Source organism: Oncorhynchus keta, chromosome 2 (assembly GCF_023373465.1).
Source record: "Oncorhynchus keta strain PuntledgeMale-10-30-2019 chromosome 2, Oket_V2, whole genome shotgun sequence".
Classification (NCBI taxonomy): Eukaryota; Metazoa; Chordata; class Actinopteri; order Salmoniformes; family Salmonidae; genus Oncorhynchus; species Oncorhynchus keta.
This window is the reverse complement of record NC_068422.1, coordinates 15157478-15174916: the sequence shown is the minus strand read 5'-3', so window position 1 is coordinate 15174916 and position 17439 is coordinate 15157478. Positions and strand designations below refer to the sequence as shown.

Below are 17439 nucleotides of genomic sequence, written 5' to 3'. Positions count from 1 at the left end.
AGGAACTCCTTCAAGACTGTTGGAAAAGCATTCCAGGTGAAACTGGTTGAAAGAATGCCAAGAGTGTGCAAAGCTGTCATCAAGGCAAAGGGTGGCTACTTTGAAGAATCTAAAATATATTTAGATTTGTTGAACACTTTTTTGGTTACTACGTGATTCCATATGTGTTATTTCATTGTTTTGATGTCCTCACCAATATTCTACAATGTAGAAAATAGCAACAATAAAGAAAACCCCTTGAATGAGTAGGTGAGTCCAAACATTTGATTGGTACTGTATATTATATCTGTAATTTAATTGACATTTATTTGGATTACATGTAATGGACATACACAAAATAGTCCAAATTGGTGAAGTGAAATGAAAAAGAATTACTTGTTTCAAAATATTCTTAAAAATAAAAAACAGAAAAGTGGTGCGTGCACATGTATTCACCCCCTTTGTTATGAATCCCCTAAATAAGATCTGGTGCAACCAATTACCTTCAGAAGTCACATAATTAGTTAAATAAAGTCCACCTGTGTGCAATCTAAGTGTCACATGATCTCAGTATATATACACCTATTCTGAAAGGCCCCAGAGTCTGCAACACCACTAAGCAAGCGGCACCATGAAGACCAAGGAGCTCTCCAAACAGGTCGGGAACAAAGTTGTGGCGAAGTACAGATCAGGGTTGGGTTTTAAAAAATATCTGGAACTTTGAACATCCCACAGAGCACCATAAAATCCATTATTTAAAAAATGAAAGAATATGGCACCACAACGAACCTGCCAAGAGAGGGCCGCCCACCAAAATTCACGGACCAGGCAAAGATAACCCTATAGGAGCTGCAAAGCTCCACAACAGAAATTGGAGTAGATGTCCATAGGACCACTTAACTGTACACTCCACAGAGTTGGGCTTTACGGAAGAGTGGTCAGAAAAAAAGCCAATGCTTAAAGAAAAAAGTCAAAGCCCAGACCTCAATCCAATTGAGAATCTGTGGCATTACTTAAAGATTGCTGTACACCAGCGGAACCCATCCGACTTCAAGGAGCTGAAGCAGTTTTGCCTTGAAGAATGGGCAAAAATCCCAATGGCTAGATATGCCAAGCTTATAGAGACATGCAGCTGTAATTGCTGCAAAAGGTGGCTGGCTCTATGAAGTATTGGCTTTGGGGGGTGCATAGTTATGCATGCTCAAGTTCTGTGTATTTTTTTGTCTTATTGTTTGTTAAACTAAAAAGATTTTGCATCTTCAAAGTGGTAGGCATATTGTGTAAATGAAATGATACAACCCCCCCCCCCCAAAAAGATATATATTTTAATTCCAGGTTGTAAGGCCTCAAAATAGGATAAATGTGAAGGGGAGTGAATACTTTCGCAAGCCACTGTAGATAACAAGCTAGCTTACAACACTATGTAGCTAACTAGCTAGCTCACATGCCTAGCCAAGTTAGCTGCATTGTTCGTTGCATGCGATAGGCAGTGGTCTTGGGGGCTGAATGACGCCTGGGAGACAGCGCTGACTGTCCGGCATCGTTCAGGGCTTAAATGCCCAGCATTTCGATCAAAGCAGTCACAGAACTCCTTGATGATGTGATCGTGCATCCGAACAAATTCATGGATTATACTTTGAACTTTTTAAAATCTCGTATCTCGACAAAACAACTTTTGTTATGTAGTGCTCATGAGAGAAATAAGTAATGATCTCGACATAACGTGGGATGTTTTTTTTTATTGTTCAACTCTTTACCAACGGGACTACTGATATATCAGCAACCTGAAGCTTAATCTATCCACATTAAGACTTCCGGTTTACTGATTTGGCCTTCAAAATAAAAGTCTGCAGTAAAACGCTATGTGCATGATACAAAATCAATCTTTTTTGCAGCTTTGCATAGTACATAGTTAAAATTGTTACAAAATTATAACTACATTGGGGAAAAATCTAAACTAAAAAGAGTTTCTACTTTATAGAAGAAAAATATAAATTGCAGCTCATTAAGAAATGGTTGGCGCTTATGTAAATTAATGTAAGGAACATAAGTATGGATATGACCAGGTCTTGGTCGAGACCCTAGTACGGTTCTGGGTAGAGGAATGTGGGTCGGTATGGTAAAGCTGTTCATGAAAGTTAATGAAAGTTGTATTGATTTGCCCTATTTATGTCCCCAGGAGCCGAGTTGGTACTTGCAATAGGACGGAGAGTATGACCACTGACGAGACCATGTCTGAATTTACGGGCTGGTTGAACTCTGGGGATTTCAATAAAATAAAATGGGCCGGTGTTGACACCAAGTGGTTGTGTGGGTCATGTGTGCAGACAAAAGGACATGAAGTTATCTAGGAGGGAAGGGAGCGGCACTCCATCTGGGTCATTTGATGACAAGGTATACATTGATAACATTGGGGTTCCAGGGGAGCTGTCAGATGAGTCAAAGCAAGAAATCAGATCCTAGCAGGATTAGAGTTAAGCATTTCCGGGGGTCTACTCTCAATAAGAGCGTGGACTGGATTAATTATAGTTATGGTAATCAACAGCGCTTTAGCAGGAATACCAAAGGTGTTATTAAAGGTTTTGTAGAACAGACTGAAGCAACCAGCTGGAAGACCTGACAGAATAGAATTGCATTAGATAAAAGGGGGAAGTGGGCGTGATAATTAGGACCATGTCTTACATCCCGGGGTAGCACAGCTCCGGACGAATCAGTGCCTGAAGCCTCAGCTGGTTTGACCACCCTGGCTCACGGGTTGGCAGAAACTCTGGGGTGGATACTTCTCTGAACTAAATTGGGTTGACAGTATTTATGGAAAAATGTGGTGTTATGGGCCACCTTAACCTGTGTGACTGTGTTAGTCATATATAAAGACATATATAAGACATTTATATATTTGGTTGCGTCGCTCAAAAAGTTAAATATTGCTGCTTTAATGAAGGCACACACAATTTTTTAAAATTTTATTTCCATTAATTTTGTTTACAAGACCAGTCATCAACTGTGAATGACAAATAGCCTAAAGACAAGTGTTAAGTCAAAATGTTAAGTTGAATTATTCCGGACTAATTGTGTCCATGGTATACACTCAGTGACAATAGAATCTCCAGCATTTGAGAAACCTGAAGTGTGTCTCTCTCTGTGAATTATAAGGTTGTGTTTCGCAGCAAACCTCTCCCCAGACTGTATTCAGATGAAGGGTCTTTCTCCTGTATGAACACTCTTGTGTCTGATGAGATTACTTGCATCTGCAAACTGCTTCCCACATAGTGGGCAAACAAATGGTTTCTCTCCCGTGTGGACGTTCTGATGTTTCTTCAGATAAACAGCTTGGCCGAACCTCTTCCCACACTGAGAGCAGCTGAAGGGTTTTTCTCCCGTGTGAACCCGCTGGTGAGACTGAAGATACTTTGGACAAGTGAAACTTTTTCTGCAGAAGCCACAAACAAACCGTTTTTCTCGCTTGCCAACCCCGTGTTGCATTTTATGTCCTGCCATGTAGCGTTGAACTTTGCCCACCTTGGGCCTCGCTGTGTTCCCTCTAATATTTCCTTGACTGTTAGAGAAACACCTCCCAGCAAGATTTCCAATGTTTTCACTAGTCTCATAAGAGATGCTGTTTTGCGGATGCAAATTATTACTGCTATGATTATTTCTAGATTTATATTTTTCTTCATAGGGTTCAGAATCAAGCATTGCAGACACTGGTTTCACATTGTGAGATTCAACAGCGAACAGCTTGCTTTCCTCAGCTACGGAAGTCTGTTGTTGTTGCTTTGTGTGAGCTTTGACATGAGTGGGGCTAATTTCCTCAGAATAAGAGCAAGCTGGATCCTCAGAATCTGTTTCAGTGCTTCTTGGTGTCCACAAGCCTGAGTATGCCTGCCTCCATACGCGGTGTGCAACGTTCGTATGCTGAAACTTCTGGATCGTGCTTTCCCTCTCTTGGTCTGCGTTGATGTGCGGATCATAGTCCTCAAAGAGACCATCGGTCTGAGTGTGTCCAATCACACCCCTGTCGACTTCATCAGCACCTGATTCAACACTGCCTATAGAGAGGAAATAATTGATGAAATACACTAAATTGTGGATAATTGCCTTTCCTTGACTTTTGGAGAAATCATTCTAAGATGGGGTGGTATTTTTTAGTATACATAAATCATCCATTCCATGCGACTGGCATTTTACATTTTATTATAGGCCTGCATTGCACTTACTCTCCCTGAGCCGACAAAGTGAAAAATCTGTCAATCTGCCCTTGAGCAAGGCACTTAATCTTAATTGCTCCACGGTCGACGTTGAATGGCAGACCATGGCCTTGACCCCACTCGCCGAGGGTGTTTCAGGGAGTGGAATATGCAAAAAAACAAATGTTCAATTCACACATGCGTAGTAACACACACTTGTGCATGTGTGAAATAGGACAAATATAAGCACCCACCTTTAATCCTTGAGTCATTCTGTAGGCTTATGGTGTCCTCCTGTCTTTCCTCTTTGAAATCGATGCACTCAGGCTTACTCATCTCCTTCACCATATACTGTAAGGGAACCAGATTCATCCTTTCTTAAAAGCTTTCAATAATATGACGTCTCATAGATAATTATGTTAGTACGGTCTGTATTGTTATAGAGGACGGCCCGCGGGATACCTGACAAGACTACATCGGCGAGTGGATGAACCGCCTCTACCCTCCGTTCTATTGTCGAACGTTCAAGCACTGGAGAATAAACTGGACGAGCTCAGTACAAGACTATCTTATCAACGTGATCTAAAGAACTGTTTCCCCGAGCCATAGCTGACCAAGGACAAAATATATACAGTCCATTCAGAAAATATTCAGACCCCTGGACTTTAACCACATTGTTACATTACAGCCTTATTCTAAAACGGATTAAATAGTTTATTTCCCCCCATCAATCTACACACAATACCCCATAATGACAAAGCAAAAATTGTTTTAGGCATTTTTGCAAATGTATTAAAAATACAAAACTGAAATATCACATTTACATAAGTATTCAGACCCTTTACTCAGTACTTTGTTGAAGGGCCTTTGGCAGTGATTACAGCCTCGAGTCTTCTTGGGTGTGACGCCACAAGCTTGGCACACCTGTATTTGGGGAGTTTCTCCCAATCATCTCTGCAGATCCTCTCAAGCTCGGTCAGGTTGGATGTTGAGCGTCACTGCACAGCTATTTTCAGGTCTCTCCAGAGATGTTTGATCGTGTTCAAGCCCGGGCTCTGGCTGGGCCACTCAAGGACATTCAGACTTGTCCCGAAGTCACTGCTGCGTTGTGTTGGCTTTGTGCTTAGGGTCATTGTCCTGTTGGAATGTGAACCTTCACCCCTGTCTGAGGTCCTGAGTGATCTGGAGCAGGTTTTCATCAAGGATCTCTCTGTACTTTGCTCTATTAATCTTTCCCTTGATCCTGACTAGTCTCCTCGTCCCTGCCACTGAAAAACACCCCCACAGCAGAATGCTGCCACCATGATTCACCATAGGGATGGTGCCAGGTTTCCTCCAGACGTGACACTTGACAGTCAGGCCAAAGAGTTCAATCTTGGTTTCATCAGACCAGAGAATCCTGTTTCTCATTGTCTGAGTCCAAGCGGTCTGTCATGTGCCTTTTACTGAGGAGTGGTTCCATCTTGTCACTCTACTATAAAGGCCTGGTTGGTGGAGTGCTGCAGAAACGGTTGAACTTCTGGAAGGTTCTCCCATCTCCACAGAGGAACTGTGGAGCTCTGTCAGAGTGACTATCAGGTTCTTGGTCACCTCCCTGACCAAGGTCCTTCTCCGCCGATTGCTCAGTTTGGCCGGTCGGCCAGCTCTAGGAAGAGTCTTGGCGCTTCCAAACTTCGTCCATTTAAGAATGATGGAGGCCACTGCGTTCTTGGGGACCTTCAATGCTTCAGACATTTTTTGGCACCCTTCCCCAAATCTGTGCCTCGACAGAATCCTGTCTCGGAGCTCTATGGACAATTCCTTCGACCCTCATGGCTTGGTTTATGCTCCGACATGCACTGTCAACTGTGGGACCTTATATAGACAGGTGTGTACCTTTCCAAGTAATGTCCAATCAATTGAATTTACCACAGGTGGACTCCAAACAAGGCATCTCAAGGATGATCAATGGAAACAGGATGCACCGGAGCTCAATTTCGAGTCTGATAGCAAAGGGTCTTGGTATTTTTATTTAATTAGGATCTCCATAAGCTGTTGCAAAAGCAGCAACTACTCTTCCCGAAGTCCACACAAAACATGACATAATACATAAAATGAATAGACAAGAACTACATCAATTTAAAAAAATGTATTAAAAGGCACATGTTGCCTACATATCAATACATACAAACTATCTAGGTGAAATATGGGAGAGACTCTGAATACTTATGTAAATAAGATCTGTTTCTTATTTTGAATAAATTAGCAAAAATGTCTAAAACTTGTTCTTGCTTTGTCATTATGGGGTATTGTGTGTAGGTTGAGGGGGGAAAAAAAGTAATCCATTTTAGAATAAGGCTGTAACGTACTGCATTTTAACTAGGGTGCCTGAAACCGTAGAAAACATTTTCCAGGTAAGAGATAATACATTTGTCACATTATTAGTCATCTACCTTCATAACAGCACAATGCAGTTTTACAGAATCTTCATCTTCTATGCTTGAATGCTCCCCATCCCTGCAAAATTGTTCAACTCTTTGCCCACAGGACTTTCATTATATCAGCTACATGTAGCTGCATCTATCCCACTGGCGGCAATGGAGGTGGTGGAGTGAAAGCCAGCAACAATCTGTACGACAAAGTCCCCCTCAAACTGATTATGTTTGGTTAGTACTACTGAGTATTTTCCACCCCAGTTTATCTGAAACAGGCAGTAAAATTATTCTCGATAGACATATACATATATAGACATATATAGACAGTACAACCCTTATTTTACCAGGTAAGTTGACTTGAGAACACATTCTTATTTAAAGCAATGACCTGGGAAATAGTTACACGGGAGAGGAGATGGAGGACAGTAGGAAGGAATGCCTCCTACTGGCCCTCCAACGCCACCTCCAGCAACTTCTGGTCACCCATCAGGGACCAACCCTGCTTAGCTTCTGTGGCAAGCCAGCAGTTGGATGCAGGGTGGTATGCTGCTGGCTGGCCATATACAGTGTGTTGCATTGTGGGCAATGGAAGGGGCAGACTAAAAAGACAGCAACACTTCCTATTACCTAGCTTTTTGTTCAAATTCATCTGTTTTGTACTCTAGGGGCTATAGTAGTTTTATGGACATACAAAAAAAATCCTGAACAGTGCAATATTTGTATGTGCTATATATAGAAATGTGTTATTCTTTATTTGATCCTGGAACATGTTTTAAAAACCCAACTTTAATGCAAATGTCACTTAAATATGATTCATTGTTAATGTTTAGACAATTTTCATATATCATGAATAAATACAGGTTATTGACACTTCTACTATTACGTGGGAACCTTTTGAAGATTTCAGAAATTGCATGACCCAGAAGTGCTTCTTTAGGGTTGCTGACGAGAAGCTGGTTCTGCATCCTACTGGATGAGAGTCAAGAAAATCAGGAATGTGGTGGCCTTTTTCTTAAATTGTTTATTTCACAAAAACATCCATTTTCAAGGGTAATTCTAAAAAAAAATTGTGTGTGCAACAGAATACTTATTACAAAAATGTCATCAATGAGCCTTTGCGAGATAGCATTTGACTAGAGTGATTGGAGGAGTGTTTTTCCTAAAGAGGTAGCATTTCTTACATTAACAATAGTTGTAACTTTGTACTGCACATTTCATATATTGCTTGCAGCACTTGAAATATTAATGGACGTACACAAATTATTTGTTGATTCCACTGTTTTTGTTTCGTTATAAGACTACTCCTAAACTGTGAATGACAAATAGTCTACAGACAAAAATGTGTTCAGTCAAAATGTTAAAGTAGAATTATTCATGATAGTGTTCCTGGTACACTCAGTGACAATACATCACCAGCACTTGAGCAACCAGAATGGTTTCTCTATAGGTGAAGTGTAAGGTTGTGTTTCACAGTAAGCTCCTCACCTAGACTGTATGCAGATAGAGGGTCTTTCTCCTGTGTGAACAGTTTTGTCTGATGAGACACCTTGAGTCCGCAAACCAATTTTTCACACAGTGGGCTGAGGATGAGTGATAAACAACTTCAATGATAAGAGTTACAAAAACAGTCATTCAAAAGTGTATGGAATACTTTTTGGATGATCAACTCCTTCAGTCGAGCCCCCAATTCATTTTTTTGTTCAAGCTGGGCTGGAGCACGTTTGGGTATGCTTTCACTCACTGAAAAGTGGTTGGTAAAATACTTTCTTCTCCATCGTGGACACTGATGTGTCTCTTGAGGTGATTGGCCGATATGAAAGTCTTTTCACACTGTGGGCATCTGAACTGCTTGCATCCTGTGTGTACGCTAAGGTGCACTTTGAGGTGCCCCGACTGGGCGAAGCGCTTGCCGCAGTGGCTGCAGCCGTAGCGTCTCTCCCCCGTGTGTACGCTCTGGTGTCGCTTGAGGTTGCTGGAGTCGGAGAAGCGTTTCCCGCACTGCATGCAGCTGAACGGCTTCTCCCCGGTGTGAACCCTAAGGTGTGTCTTGAGGTTCTTCAGACACGCCAAAGTCTTACCACAGAAACTACAAATGAACCGGTTACCTGCTGTGCCGTCTTGGTTGTAATTCACAGCGTCGTTATTATGACTGTCATGGGAGACCCAACCATCCGTCATTACCAAGGCATTGGATCCGGTCTCCATGCCTTTTCGCACAGTCATGTGAGGCTCATCTGAGGGCAACGGCACCCTCTGTCTATTGTCTCTGTAAGTTACAGGTTGTTTGTGCTCAGTTACGGAGCGACTCACCTTGTTCATCGAAAAGGGAAAACTATTCTCTGAATCAGAATTAAGAGGTACAACATCCACATGAGAGTAAGAGCACTCAGGAAGATCAGCCCCAGGACCCTGGGTGCTAAGGGTCCCAAGTTGTCTGGGGGGCTCAAACATCATACAATCAAAGCCTGCATGGTCAAGTATTCCATCACCATCTTCCAATGCTGGGGTTTGAGATCTTTTGTTCACACTCAGGTTTTCATTGTTGTCGGTTTCGCCACTCACCCATTTACAAGAGCTGGCATTCTCCTGTTTGCTGATTGGTTGTGTGGCCTCTGTGACGATGTTGGAATGCCTTTCTCCTCCATCAACACTGTGATTTAAAGCTCCTACAAAATCAACAACAGTATGTGAATCACTATGAACTGGATGCTCATGAAGGTTATCAAATATCACAAATCAGTCAAAGGATGAGCCATGTATAGTCGATATGAAAGCCCAAAATATTGGCATGAAATCAGTTGTACTTATAATTAAATCAATTTATGAATTGTATGCATAAATTGTATTCCCCAATATAACATTTAGATGTATTCATATTTATGGGAGAGGGATAAATGGTACAGCCAAAAGGCATAATGAAAACACTTGATTAAGCCCGTTTCCCATTTAATTACCGGTACGCAATCTCTCTCGTTGGTCATGATTGTCCCAGGCTTCTTCCCGCCTCTCCTCTTTGATGGTAGGTGATTTGGGCTTTATCTCATCCAACGCAGCAGGCTGTTGGACACAAGGTTGGGTAAAATCAATTGGGATACAAAATATTATTAAGCAATAAGGCACGAGGGTGTGGTATATGACCAATATACCACGGCTAAGTGCTGTTCTTAGGCACAACGCAACGTGGAGTGTCTGGACACAACACTTAGCCGTGGTATATTAGCCATATATCACAACCCCCCTAAGTGCCTTATTTATATTATGAACTGGTTACCAACGTAAAACAAAAATAAATGTTTTGTCATACCCACGGTATATAGTCTGATATACTATGGCTGTCAGCCAATCAGCTTTCAGGGCTGGAACCACAAAGTTTATAACTGGGAATAATCCACTGTGAGAAAATTTACTCTGTACAGTCAGTCATAAAGACAGCTGAAAAAATATGTAACACAAGAACACTAACAGAACAGTAAACAGGTAAAACAGGATCACTTGATTGCAAAATTACCACTAGCATGGGTGGGCTATATCTCATATTTACATTCAGACCCAGGTTGTTTTGATAACCACTGAAGTATTAGGCTGCCCTTTCTGAAACAAGTGTGGACAAATGCTTACCTTTCTCTGTGTGGTAGTCTGTCCAGTGTCACCTGGGGACTTTCCGTCCCTAAACAGGCTGGTGACCAACTGGGAATCAACTCCTCTCCGACAATGTACCTCGCCTAAAATTAGCAGACAAGGGAAATTGTTTACATACACAACACATTTTATCAATGGTGTCTTGATAAGTTCATTTCTAAAATGATATAACCAATAAATGTAGCTACTATATGTTCTATAGCACTCGCCAGCTTGTAGTCCTAAAAAAACAGAAATTAGTTACCTCTGGTTCTTCAGCCTTTCCCATTGGGGAATGGGATTTTGGGATAAACAACTAAAATAAAGGTCTGAGGTTAACACAGGCTTAGGAAATCTTATATGTTTTGTTCTATGGGATAATAGACCGTTTCAAATCTCCTAAGCCTGTGTTTCCCATATACCTATTTTTCTGTGTTTATCCCCAAAAATATATATACACTAATTGCAACAAAATAAATCAAATTGATTACCCAGTAGGGTTTGGCCAATGAGCAGGGTTGCCATGTCTGCGGTTGTCTTGCAAAATTGGGCTACTTTGAAAACGATGTGGGTGAAAATGTATTGGTCGCGGGTTGCAGGTTTTTGGGCTACTTCTAAATTGCATTTCTCTTTAATTATTATTATTTTTTACATTTCACTGTTACCTGCTACTGCTGACAATCAGGTAGTGAGGCAGGCTGTTGTTGAGTGCGTGAGTAGAGTGGTGGAGAGGGAAGGGTGAGCCGGAGTTGAGAGAGCTGCAGCAGGTAGTCATGACAAGTGATGTGAGAAAAACATACTTCTCCCTCATAATTCATATTTGCCTCGTTTGTTGTATCCTGACCGCCCCAAGACCTACCAATCATTACTAGAGACAACACAGGAAAGGTGAGAAACTGAGATAAAATCATCCAACAGTTTCAGAGAGAGGATCGAACAATGTACTTTCTCTCTGGGTATGTAGCAAGGGCTCGAAATTTAGGTTGTCCCGTCGACGATAAAATAAAATGTAGTTCTGAGACGATAGATCCAAAACGCATACAACTACTGTACAATTTTAAAAGCAATGAGGCAAATGCACAACATATCAGAAGATTTAGTTTAAAATGTTGATAAACTATTCTTTTGTTCACATACGCACAGAAATGCACACGCAGAAGTAGCCTTGAGTATACGTGAATGTTCCAAAATGCAATTAGCAGGAACGCAGTTCTACAAAAATAAAGATATAAAAAAAGAAATGCACTGCACATGTGAGCAGGTTTGATGTGACAAAGATGAAAAAAGCAGTTAGAAATTTAGAACGAGGTGAAATCTAAAGATGCAACAACTAGCTTGGGTTACTAATATGACTAGGATTTTGTCTTCTGGAAAATAGAGAAAGTTGATTTGAAAACCAATAGAACATAGAAATGCTGGTTTCTATGGCATAAGGGCGTTTTTTATAAACCATTCCCTCAACATTTCTATGATCTGATTTTGGATATAGGGTACTTTGAAACAAGCTAAGATATGCCTAAAAAAGGACAACTTACAGGTTTCAAACAATTACCTTCATGGTTAAATAGTTTCAAAATGCTGACTGCCTCCATTCAGATTTCAAGGTGTGTGCAGTGCGTAACAGGCACTGTCCTTCACTCTCCGCTCGTGACCATTTGATCTAAACTAACTGTGCCTGGAGAAAGCTATGTCAACAGAATCAAACATTTAAACGTTAATGTGTTAAATATCCTACTTGATAAATGTCAAACATGACTGGCGTTCAGCCTAATATATATATATATATATATATATAAAGTCTCATTAAAGTTTGCCTACATTTTCTATTGTCCCTCATGTCAGCGTCAGTGTGGACATGAGAGGCTGTAGCCAATATGCATATAACCTAGGCGACATTTTTACGAGGGCTAATTATGTATCTACATTTATGTAAAATAGATGGAAATACTATTCCAATTAACTTTTTAGAGGCCATTTTTGTTACGTGAATTGCTGGCTCAGTTGACAGCCCCATTGATCTATTTTGGGAGTAGTCTACTCTTATTAGCCTTTTAAATCACTGCGACCTAGGTGAATGACTTAGGTCCTAGAGTAGGCCCACGTTGTCATATCAATGTTTATTTTTTACCTTTACTGACACAGACCCAAAGACATTCAAGCAGAACTTTGAGTAAGCATCCCAAGTCTCCAATGGTTCCAGTACAGGTTGATGTACAGGCCTAAGTGACCACACACTCAAATGGACCTACAGCTGGGGTAAGATTCTTCCATTATTCACACAGTAGACCATGTGAACCACCATGTTGTCAACAAAATTGTGTCCTCAATGATTAAGTTGTATTGTGTATGGCTCTTTTTGTGGAAATGCTGTGATCAGTCAACGTCTTTAATGTGATTCAGACACACAATGACCACAATTTGAAGGCTGTAACAGAGATGGAATGATGACGAGGGACACGCGCTGAGACCCCGAGTATAACTGGACATGGACCGGATATGTGACAACGACCTAAAAGGGGTGCAGAAGCAAACCATTTTATATTTATTCCATGGTCAACAATCCCTCTAGCTAACCCTTATTCCACATAGCTTTTTTTGCCCCCTGGTCCCTCAACTTTGGTCCTCTCCATCTTCTCTATAAACCCACCCTACCTTCACCCATTTTCCCTATGCTGATTCTTTCACTTGTTGTTCTCCTGATTTGATAACATCTAGACTCAGTAACACGTTTAAAAGTGTTGCTGTGTACTACTGTTTTTGCTACTTTTCACTTGAGTAATGCTGTCCTGCTGCTTATTCTGGGGTTTTGACAATGCAATGTCAAATGTGCTGCTCACAATTGACAGCAGAAAATTGGACCTGTTAAATTGACAAGAAGGGTGTTGATATAGCTGCGTTTAGGCATGGCTACCTTGTTTTGAGTCTTAAGTGCTTTTCTCATTCTATTTGAGTTGACACAGTATTTTATAATTAACCTACCGTAGCCATCTTTTTCTCCATTTGTAACTCAGCCACCATAAATCACAATCTGCTGTTTTACATTGTGTTATTTGTGATGGTCTAATTCCCAAAATGGACAAGCAGAATAATCTGTGCGTGCTCGGATAGTAATAATAGTTAATATGGTGCTCTTCGATGTCCCAGGTTTGTGGCATTGAGTAATAAATATTTGTATCTTTACTTCAAGTTACATTTTTATATGTTATGTATGAAAGACATATGTACGCATTGTTCACTATTTCGAATTTCTTTAAAACAATGTAATTGTTGGAGTTCAGGTGTTTGAGTGACTAGGTGCATTCTTGTCAAATAAATATGCTTATTCATTCATGATTATAGATACATTCAGCAATGAGTTAACCTTGCTTTGAATCTGCAACAGAACATGTCAAGTTGGTTTTGAATTACTTTATGCAGCAGTGCATTCTGACACTATAAATTGAAACAGATTTCACCTCAATCATACAGTTGGCAGAAATTATAAGGGATTACATTTAGGTCTCCACCGACTGAAGGATTTGTTAAAATAAGGATATGTTGCTAATATCATCTAGTTGGGTAGGTAGCTTCTTTTGAAAGTATTCTGAACAAGACAAGACCAAATGCATAAATAAGCCTTAGTTGAATATTAGTTAAAATCTGTAACAGTAAATTACATTTCAAGATGTATTGTTTTGGATCAAGGTTTCTAGTAGTTACTAGCTGACAGCAAATGTGTCTGCTAAAGATGATGTAGCGGAACTTGCAGAAATTTGTAGTCTTGCATGTCTACTTTGATGCTAATTAACATTTTCGAATCTGAGAGTAAATAGAGCGGAACATATTTATAAAAGTCACCTTGTCCGAGAGATTTACAGTTTTCAAAACGTCAAGCTGGGAAAGCCTACATGAAACAAACCTTGCTTGTAGTGGATCTAAAATCCCCTATGATAATTAATCGTGAAAAAACAGACAAACTATTTCCGTGTTGACCGCTATATTGTATGGGTATTCTGACGTGTCCACTGTGGGGCACTATTCCGATGGGGAAAATTATTGGGTTTTGGGATAAACGTTGAGAATAAGGTCTGAGTTTAACACAGGTTTAAGAGATAATATACGTGTTGGTCTATGAGAAAATATCAGCCAGTTAACATTGCCTTTATGCTTTTTTATATTACATAAATGCTTAAATGTTTTAAAAAGTGACTAGCTGATGAAGATAGTCATAGAACAAAACGTATAAAATTGTACGCCTGTATACATTTTCGGCGTCAATACAATTTTTTTTTTTACAAAAACGGTATTCATTTTCCATAGGCGGAGTTAGTGTCTACAAAAAGACGCCATTACTATTGCTCTCTATTAGAACGCCAATCTTACTGCTTGATGTCCTTCTCGATTCCATGCCAACGTGTGTTCGAAAGCGACCGTGCGCGAGGATTGAGCTTCCCATTCCCACTCTCATGGCACTCGCACGAGACACTTTCAGCTCCATCATCCGTAGTTTTCTCCTCAACGCTTCATTCTCCTTCTGCCCTTGAGATATCTCCAAATGCAGGACCGCATAGCCATTGTCAACAAGCTCGCAGATTTCAGCCACGGCCGCGTTAGCTAAAACCTCCATGATGGAGGCTAGCTGAGTGTGAAAGGCAACGGAATTTGCCATTATTGGATCGAAAATGCCCTCAAAATAAGTAATTGTTACTGGGTGAAGTGTAGAATAAATAGGCTGTTTAAGTATAGATGCCAACGCCTCGAAGTCAAATTTAGTGCAGCAAGACTAAAATGTCAAAAGAGTACCGGCAGTATTTCGTCAGCATCTGTCCGTCACTAATACAGACGGGAAGCGATTCAGCGTCTCGACCACAGATACAACGAGCCAGATATTTCACCGGTTGTGTAAATGTGAAGCATCCGGGTCGCGTTTCCACTCACTACCAGAAGAAGCCCAGTGTGAGAAAATGGCGCGAGATGGATTTTGGCCAACGTTCTGCAAATGTTCTCATCGATTAAACATTTGATCTCCATACAGCAGTATTCAGCTTCTAAAACTAGAATTTGTAACAGAGTGCTCTGCATAACCCTTTGCGTTGTTTTTGTGCGCAAGGAGAATTGAGATATTGCACACGCCACTTCAGAGTAGGCGTTCCTTAACGCAAATGTGCAAATAATGCTAGAACGCGCCAATAGAATCTCACTAGCTCGTGCTTGGCTCTGCCCACCTCCTTGCTTGTTCTTCTCACGATGATTCATTTTTCCCTATTGGAAACGACAGGCTCTGGTCTATCTTGACGGTCTCGTCAGCAACATTATAAATGTAACGTTACTTCCGGAATGTAGAACATTTTCAAAATAAACGTCCTCCACGTAATAGTATAATAAAATTATAATTAACCTGTATTTATTCATGAAATGAAAACGTGTCTATACATTAACAATGATACAGATTTGTTCATATTTAAGTGATATTTGCAACACATTTGGGTTAAAAAATATTTTCCAAGGTCAAATAAATTCCCCAAATGCAATACACTGTTCATGAAATACATTGCTTTAAACTAAACCATTTTGCTGAAGTAAACGTGGGTTGGTATTACTCATTATGGTCTGTAAAATCTATAAAGGTTGTTCTTTCATAGGAGTTGAGGTTTATATTCCCAGCAACACTTTCTACTCCACCCTCTCCATTGGTCCCAATGCAATACACTGTAGACTGATAAATTACATAGTGGCTTATAGAGGGAAAAAAACGATTTTATGTGCAGAGGTAAAAGTGTGGTCGGGAGTACTCAGTGAAGTCAGTAGAAATCACTTTCAAATGACCCAGTGCTGTCAATGAATGAATGTATCCTAGAGGTAGTTTGACCATACATTTTAACTGACACATTTTATAAAATTGGTGACTAGTGATGGTGTACCTATAGCCTGTTTGATATTTATTGAGAATGAATTGTAAATAAACAAGATTTTCGTTTTGACTAAATGTTTACTTATGACGTCAACACATAAGCAAACATTTAGTCATGTATTACATAAAGATGCAGTAGATGATATAGAGTACAGTATATACATATACATATGAGATGAATAATGTAGGGTATGTAAACATTGTATTAAGTAGCATTGTTTAAAGTGGCTAGTGATATATTTTCCATCAATTTCCATCAATTCCCATTATTAAAGTGGCTGGAGTTGAGTCAGTGTGTTGCCAGCAGCCACTCAATGTTAGTGGTGGCTGTTTAACAGTCTGATGGCCTTGAGATAGAAGCTGTTTAACAGTGTCTCGGTCCCTGCTTTGATGCACCTGTGCTGACCTCGCCTTCTGGATGATAGCGGGGTGAACAGGCAGTGGCTCGGGTGGTTGTTGTCCTTGATGATCTTTATGGCCTTCCTGTGACATCGGGTGGTGTAGGTGTCCTGGAGGGCAGGTAGTTTGCCCCCGGTGATGCGTTGTGCAGACCTCACTACCCTCTGGAGAGCCTTACGGTTGTGGGCGGAGCAGTTGCTGTACCAGGCGGTGATACAGCCCGACAGGATGCTCTCGATTGTGCATCTGTAGAAGTTTGTGAGTGCTTTTGGTGACAAGCAGAAATTCTTCAGCCTCCAGCCTACTACCCTCTCCGCTACTGTCCCATCGATGTGGATAGGGGGGGGTGCTCCCTCTGCTGTTTCCTGAAGTCCACAATCATCTCCTTAGTTTTGTTGACGTTGAGTGTGAGGTTATTTTCCTGACACCACACTCCGAGGGCCCTCACCTCCTCCCTGTAGGCCGTCTCGTCAGTATTAGTAATCAAGCCTACCACTCTAGTGTCGTCCGCAAACTTGATGATTGAGTTGGAGGCGTGCATGGCCACGCAGTCGTGGATGAACAGGGAGTACAGATAAGGGTTCAGAACGCACCCTTGTGGGGCCCCAGTGTTGAGGATCAGCGGGGTGGAGATGTTGTTACCTACCCTCACCACCTGGGGGCGGCCTGTCAGGAAGTGCAGTACCCAGTTTCACAGGGCGGGGTCGAGACCCAGGGTCTCGAGCTTGATGACGAGTTTGTAGGGTACTATGGTGTTAAATGCTGAGCTGTAGTCGATGAACAGCATTCTCACATAGGTATTCCTCTTGTCCAGATGGGTTAGGGCAGTGTGCAGTGTGGTTGAGATTGCATCGTCTGTGGACCTATTTGGGCGGTAAGCAAATTGGAGTGGGTCTAGGGTGTCAGGTAGGGTGGAGGTGATATGGTCCATGACTAGTCTCTCAAAGCACTT

General features: G+C 41.1%; 1 protein-coding gene across 3 annotated transcripts; it reads right to left on the bottom strand.

The window, feature by feature from the left end:
* Positions 1-2930: 2930 nt before the first annotated feature.
* LOC118397172 (zinc finger protein 572-like) lies at positions 2931-15337 on the bottom strand. Of its 3 annotated transcripts, XM_035791697.2 has the most exons (7): positions 14561-15325; positions 10199-10302; positions 9535-9637; positions 9143-9246; positions 4421-4517; positions 4197-4296; positions 2931-4028 (listed from the first exon to the last, which is right to left on the bottom strand). In XM_035791697.2, exons 1-7 carry the CDS (start codon positions 14844-14846, stop codon positions 4019-4021), a joined length of 804 nt encoding a protein of 267 aa, XP_035647590.1. In that variant the 5' UTR covers positions 14847-15325; the 3' UTR covers positions 2931-4018. The 3 variants fall into 3 exon arrangements, with proteins under 3 accessions (XP_035647590.1, XP_035647575.1, XP_035647584.2); XM_035791682.2 differs by lacking the exon at positions 4197-4296 and having other exon boundaries at positions 2932-4028; positions 14561-15337; XM_035791691.2 differs by lacking the exons at positions 2931-4028; positions 4197-4296; positions 4421-4517 and having other exon boundaries at positions 7582-9246; positions 14561-15311.
* Between the last annotated feature and the right edge of the window lie 2102 nt (positions 15338-17439).